Below are 7,031 nucleotides of genomic sequence, written 5' to 3'. Positions count from 1 at the left end.
CATGTGACTGTCCAGAAATGCCTTCAATTTCGAACAAAAAGAATCCCTACAACAGTGGCGTGGTGAGTAAATTCTGTAGGGTTTCAAGTAGGTGAATGGGCACAAAAATGGTTGAATATTGAAGATTGACTACGGTATGCAGTATGGCTGAAATGCATGAGTATCATTCGAAAAAAATTCATACAATCAACTCAATTCCTTTAACGGACTATGTGAATGGACTATGGGTCACAGAGAAATCATCCAGTGGATGCCAGAGCTCAAAGAAATATATCAGACAAGCCAAAAAAATCGTAAAAAGAGAGGTGAGACAGTTCTGAGAAAGGCAGCTAATTTTGGCACTGTAGAAAAACAACGGCCGAGAAGGCTGAGTGCATGCAAGTCTCGAGGACGACAGGTCTGATATGTGCAGAATTGAACGAGTTTGACAGCGCCCAGGTTTAGCTACAAACACGCATAGGAAGGCCACAAAAAACTAGTGGCTCAAATTGGAGCAAGGCCATGATGTTGGACATACAACTCAAAATTGCAACTTGAATTTCGCCCCTAGGCAATCTAAGAAGTCCTCAACCAACCATGGAAAAAGAATTACACGAGTCTTGAGAAGGAAGCATGTTGAACCAGAAGGAGAACACGTGGAATGTGTCTTGAATACTCAAGGAACCAATCCATGTTGTTGATCAAATATGGGCATCATAGGCAGAAATAATGTGTCACCAAGATTCTGCCCATTAGAAAGAAGAATATCATATTGTTAGGGGGAGCAGCTCTATGACAAAGAAGGAGGTAACATGATGAAAAGAGGAGTAGCATGATGACAAGAGGGAGTAGCACAATGTTAGGGGGAGCATCACAATGCTAGAGGGACCAATACAATGATAGGGGGAGCAGCACAATGACAGGGGAAGTAGCATATGAAGTTGTCATTGAAGTCAAAGGGGGAGAGAACACTGAAAGAGGGAGAGTATTGCCATCAATGACAAAGGGAGAGATTGTTGGTAAAGTTGTCATTGATGTCAATATGATTACAAACCCTAGGTGCATTGTTGAAGAAAACCCTAGAAGTAAAACCCTAAGTGTCAGGAAGCAAACCCTAGCATTGTTAAAGATGATAAATTTGGGTGCCAAATGCATTAATGAAGCCATACAATGAAACCCTAGAAAATCCATGTTAATATGGTGTCAATTCCTTGAATTGTTGATGCAAACCCTAGATGTTTATATGTTGCCCTAGTTGTGTTGAAGCTAGCCCCATGCCCTAGCTCTAGTAGATGCCCTAGCCCTAGATTTTTCATGCAAACCAATGCCCTAGCCTTGTTGAAGATGCCCTAATCTAGAAGCCCTAACATTAGTCCTTGCATAAAAGAAACCCTAAGGGTTTTCATAAAACATATATGAAGAATAAGCCCTAGCTTGTCCAAGCCATAAAACCCTATATGTTGTCATAAAAGACTTTAAAAATATATATATATATATATATCCTGACATTTGAGACAATATTTTGAAGGGTTGTTTACATCAATTTATAGAGGGCTTCAAGACCTTTCCATCGTGTGCTCACTTTCCCTCTAACTCCTCATTGTGAAGATTTGGATTTTTGAAGATAAAATATCCAAAAAAAACAAATAAATCTGCTAGCCGACTTAAGTAGGTTCAATATTCCTCTCCACAAGTCAGCCCCATGATCAACAGACATGTTTGTTCATATACACAAACAACTATAAATACCAAACTAAACTCATCATTTTGGCAAGCAATTCGATCAAGCAAGCACAAAAAAAAAAATGGAATTTGGATCTGAGATAAGGAGATGACTAAAGGAAGGAAGACAAAAATTGTGTTTGGTTTTCTTTTATTGGACGAATATGTGATATTTCTTGCGGATTGAATCTTGGTTAGACCCCAGTTATGTAGAAGTGTACTCGACCTCATTTGCAAACTAATTCTACTCCACAAACTCGGTATTTATAGTCTCTTTGCAGCGTGAAATTGGTGCAGGTCTATGGGAAGCAATACAGACCTCTATAACCACAATAAATGTGCCAAAAATGTGCGAGATTTATGGGAAGCAATAAATGTGCCAAAAATGTTTTTTTTTTCCTTTTAATGCCTTTGCCTTAGCCTTTGCCAATTTCCTTAGCCATAAACACATCCCGTGATGCCCACTAGGATATCTTTGCTCAACATTCAGCTTGGAATAAGTGTCCCTTAACTGTGGTCTTATTTTTCCTTTATTAACTTTTATTACATGAAATTTTCACTAAGGTTGTTACAACCTATGTCATCTATTATGAAACACCTTAGACCTACGGTTCTGAAACTTCAAACCTGTAACATCTCTTTGTAATTTCAAGTCTATATAAGGTCTATAGCATCTGAAATTTTGGCCATGTGGAACTCCTACTTCAGTAATGTGCACACCTTTATTTCGTCCATTTTCCAAAACTGTGGAGGCCTCAAAATTTGGCTTTGTTTGTGCCCCAGTTCATAAACAAATTTGCAGACTTTTGTAGCACCTTGGAACAAACATCTTTGTAATCTTTTCAAGCAAATTTGAGCAGTCTCATACATTGGAACCACAGACTTGGTAAACGGATCTGTGGGAGACTTTAGAATTTCGGTCTCTAGCAGCATACCTCATTTTGCAGACTTGTTAAAACCTTCCTAAAGACCACCAGTAAAGACACCTGGGAAGTCTTGTTGGCGCTGACTATAGAGGAAATCTTGAAGAAGACATTTCAAGCTTAACCTTATGTAGTGAAGACATCTTGTTGGAGGTGACCTAGAAGAGCCCTTATACAGTGAAGACATCTTGTTGGAGTCTCTTAGGTATTCATCGGAGAAAAGTATAGCAGACTAGAAGAGAAGTTGGAGTAGACATTTTAAGCAACCTTTGGAACAAAACTTGGAAACACTCTTCAACAGACCTTGAAGACTTGGTTGAGAAACCACTATGGAAGCAATCTTGAAGCAACCATTTTGAAGACATCATTGAGGACTTTTTGAAGACCCTTTGGAATTGATATTGAAGATCTATTGAAGACATCCTGGAGACCCTGACTTAAACATTTGTCTTGTTGGAGCCCTATAGAGACTTATTGAAGGACATTGTAAGAGTGGTGTGGAGACCTATTGAAGACCCTCTTGGAGCAGCTTATTGACGACACCTTGAAGCATTGTTTAAGACTTGTAGAAGATGATCTTGGAGACATTTTTAGATACATCCATTAGAGAAAATTTGAGGTCTAAAATGGGCTTCCCAAGGAATATTATAAAATAATAATGGAAATAATAAAATAAGATTATATTATATCATCAAATTTTGGAGGGTAAAAAGAAAAAACTACTTTATTAACTCGTATTTTCAACTTATCTCCCTATGGTTTTACTCAAATTTCGAGTGGAAGCACTCATTGGATGCAAAATAAAATTCTTCATCCAAGGAGTACACATGTTTTATACTTTTAATTGACCCTGCTACCAATGTTACCAGACTCGGAATCGGCAATAAATCGGCGAGGCAAAAGAGCGAAGAGTTTTAATCGGATCGGGAAAAAATCGGCAAATTCATTAAATAAAAATACACATATATTGAATTAAAAAAACCATTTTTCATTAATATTGGGTAAAGGTATGTCCAAACAATGCATATTATCAATAGATGTCCAAAATATCATGAATAAATAAGTATCTCATATATGTTATGAGTCCACACATGATCCAAAGCACTGAGTCTTGAGTCCTTAGAAGCATATGCTTCTAAAAGTTTACAAAAAAGTTAAAAACTGCATACTAATCAGAAAAAAATCAGCAACTAAGAGTCTAAGACTCTTAAGAGTGAGAACTAGAAGCGATTCCTTCCACTCCTTCGCTTGCTTGACTCTCAAAGTTCTCCAAGTCATGAAGGCTGAAAAGAGGAGGCTCATCTAATTGAACCCATTCTGCCGCATTTGTAGCTTGCAAATCTAACTCTTCAAGGTCGATTGGTGAATGATCCATACCTGTCATTATCATGAGACATTGAAATGTGAATTAAAATTTCACTTTGAAGTTTGAACTTTAAACTTTTAAAGTACGAACTAGATTATGAAACCTTCAAATTCAAGCTCTCGAATCTCACCTTGTATTTGTTTGTTGCGAAGTCGTAGATTGTAATGGACAAATACAAGGTCATTCAAGCGTTTTTGTGTCAATCGGTTGCGCTTCTTAGAATGTATTTTCTCAAACATGCTCCAGTTACGTTCACAACCTGAAGCACTGCATGCTTGGTTTAAGATTCGAATGGCAAATCTCTTCAAATCTGGCGTATCACTACCAAAGTTTTGCCACCAAAGACCTAGCAAGTGGTAAGGGTTTGTGAGTAGAAGACTAGAAGTACCAAATTAGTAAATAGTAAAAACTTAAAAAGAAAAGAAAATTTAATAAAACATTTAACATACAAAATAAAGTTTAAACAAATTTAATGAATTGATGAAGCCTTCAAGCTCGGTACCTGGCAACATCTTTGACCTTTGTCTTATAGCACTGGTATAGGCAAACAATTTAGATGGTGCCCTATAATCTTGTAGTTGGGAAAAGACACTACTTTGTTGTTCTGGATCAGGGAAGCACCTTTCCAAGCATGTCATAAGTCCTCTGCCAACCTCCCCATCCTCATTAAATTTGCTCTTATCATAAAAATATTGTGGGTTTAAGAAGTACCCAACAGCATGTAAGGGGGAATGCAATTGCCTATCCCAACGTGCATCTATAATGTCCCAAAGAGGCATATACTTTGTCTCATCATCCCCATATCTTCTTTTGATGGCCTCCTTTGCGAGATCCATCGCCTCATAAATGTAACCCATAGCGGGTTTGTCACCATCAACCATCCTGAAAGTTCAAGCATTCAAATTTAAAGAAATATGAAACATTGTAAATAAAAAGAAGCTTGAAATGAAATTTAAAAAATGAAAAAGTTAAAAGACTAAAAGTACCTGAGAACTCTAACAAGGGACTCCGTCACAGCAATAATCTCTTCAGCATCTTTCCAGAAGCCATCATTAAACACAAGTGCAGCAATTTCGATGCCTTCAGGGGTCTTGGAATGTTTAGATCCCATCCACTCAGGTCCCAAGAACATCCTCTTCAGATTTATCTTTTGCTCAACCACAGATTGCAAAGATATGAAATTTGTTGCAAATCTAGTCACTGCAGGTCGAACAATTTCTTTACCTTCAGTGTATATTCTCATAGTATTTAGGACAATAGTGTGGTTGTATAGGTATTTGGTTATGGATTTTGCCTTCTCCACAACCTCATGTATCCAATGAAGCTTACCAATGTCCTCAAGCATTAAATCTATGCAATGGGCAGCACAAGAGGTCCAAAAAATAGTGGGGTGCCTCATCTCAAAAAGTCTACCAGCAGCCATATAATTCGCTGCATTATCGGTGACAATTTGTACAACATTTTCTTCTCCCACTTCTTGAACGACTTCCTCCATCATTTCACAGATAAGTTGGGCAGTCTTAACCTTATCTGAAGCATCCACTGACTTGAGAAACATTGTGCCTGCGGGACAAGATACAAGGAAATTTATTAAAGTTCTATTCCTCTGATCTGTCCATCCATCACTCATGATGGTGCACCCTGTTTCTACCCATGATGAACGAAACTCAGCTAGCACAAGCATGACATCTTCAACACTCTCTAACAACATATCTGTCCTAAGGCTCTCTGATGTAGGGGCTTTGAACCCTGGACCTGCAGCAACAATTGCATCAATCATAGCTTGCCAATAAGGACTTCTGGCACAGTGGAAAGGTATGTCAGAATAGTACCAAAAGTTAGCAATGGCCTTCCTTGCCTGACTATGGATATTTTTTTTCCAACCAGTGCCATCCAAGGTAGGTTGGGAACCGGGTTTTGTGCGGGGAGCAAAAAAGGTGTTTATGTTTCCACCTCCAGTGTTGAAGGAAGGAGTTGAAGGACTGGCATGGCTTTGAGTTTGACTTGGCCTTGGAGGCATGTGTGGAAAACTTGGGAACGGCATTGAGGATTCAACAGATTGAGGTGACATGGGGCTAGTGGCAGAAAAAGTATCAACTCCAACATTTCCTATTTCAGCATTTTGCTTTGCTTTCTTGGCATTATGCTGCTCTAACATATCAAGGGCCAAGGCTGCTTGGTATTGGACATTCTCGTCAACGTTGCCGCAAATACCTATATCATGGCCAGGTATTTTTGCAAGGTGGAACTTGAATCTATAAATGCCTCCACTGCATTCCTTTTTGCAAAATTTACAAAGGAGCAAGGATTTTCCGGGAATCTTGTCACAATAAGCCCAAGCAAAGTCCCGCTCTCTCGGCATTGTTGTTGCTTTGAACTTGTGTTTAATTTGTGGCTTCTGTTAAGATTTGGAGTCTGGCTTCTATTTAATTTGTGGCTCCTGTGAAAGACAACAAAAAATCAAATTTAAAAATTATCCAAAAATTTAAAATATGCTAGAAATTTAAAAAATTAAATGAAGACAGATGTCAGTGAACATAATACATATAGAAATGTTGCCTTTCAAATTTCAATAAAACCAGAAAACATGCAGGCAGCAGAACCCTGGTTTTATTCAATGGAGCACAACAGAGCTCTGAGGTTGGTCATGACTCATAAGCTTTCAAAAGGGCCTAACACCCCAGATCTGAAACTATTATTCTAAGGATTATCACATCTGAAATTTAATAACAAAGGGCCTGAAATAAATATTTTTTCTTGTCTGGTCGTGGGCTTTAAAAGATTGATGATGATCTATCTTGGCAGTGAGGGTTTTTAAAGTCTGGTGCAAGTCTTAATTTTTAAAGGATACCCTTCAGCTCAGGTACCTAATCCTCCAGCTGCATCCACATGTGCTTCTTGGACCAACTTCCAAGTTCCAATCACTTTTATTTTCTTATTTTTAATGGCACTCCCTTCTACTAGGGGCATTAGGAGGCATTGGGAATCTAAAACTGATTGAAGAATAAAACCAATTGAATTAAGAACCCCTCTTTTTCCTT

The 7,031-nt window shown here is 38.2% G+C and overlaps 1 protein-coding gene across 1 annotated transcript; it reads right to left on the bottom strand.

Moving 5' to 3' along the window:
* Nucleotides 1–3,701: 3,701 nt before the first annotated feature.
* Nucleotides 3,702–7,031, bottom strand: LOC149185207 (uncharacterized). Its single transcript, XM_089415586.1, has 4 exons — nt 4,977–7,031; nt 4,493–4,872; nt 4,121–4,336; nt 3,702–4,001 (listed from the first exon to the last, which is right to left on the bottom strand). Exons 1-4 carry the CDS (start codon nt 6,350–6,352, stop codon nt 3,832–3,834), a joined length of 2,142 nt encoding a protein of 713 aa, XP_089271712.1. The 5' UTR covers nt 6,353–7,031; the 3' UTR covers nt 3,702–3,831.

The sequence above is a fragment of the Pinus tabuliformis genome, chromosome 3_2 (assembly GCF_031772625.1).
Source record: "Pinus tabuliformis cultivar Carrire ecotype Pingquan chromosome 3_2, CPIR1, whole genome shotgun sequence".
Taxonomy (NCBI): domain Eukaryota; kingdom Viridiplantae; phylum Streptophyta; class Pinopsida; order Pinales; family Pinaceae; genus Pinus; species Pinus tabuliformis.
The sequence above is the reverse complement of the archived record's forward strand: the minus strand, read 5'-3'. Positions and strand labels throughout refer to the sequence as shown.

Bases quoted from the DNA above. Each gene is read 5' to 3' on its own strand.
- LOC149185207 (XM_089415586.1), bottom strand. From the start codon at position 6,352: ATGCCGAGAGAGCGGGACTTTGCTTGGGCTTATTGTGACAAGATTCCC. The intron at 4,873-4,976 runs GTACTTTTAGTC...TTGAACTTTCAG, and splicing joins TCCCTTGTTAGAGTTCTCAG to GATGGTTGATGGTGACAAAC. The intron at 4,002-4,120 runs GTGAGATTCGAG...TGATAATGACAG, and splicing joins TCGCAACAAACAAATACAAG to GTATGGATCATTCACCAATC.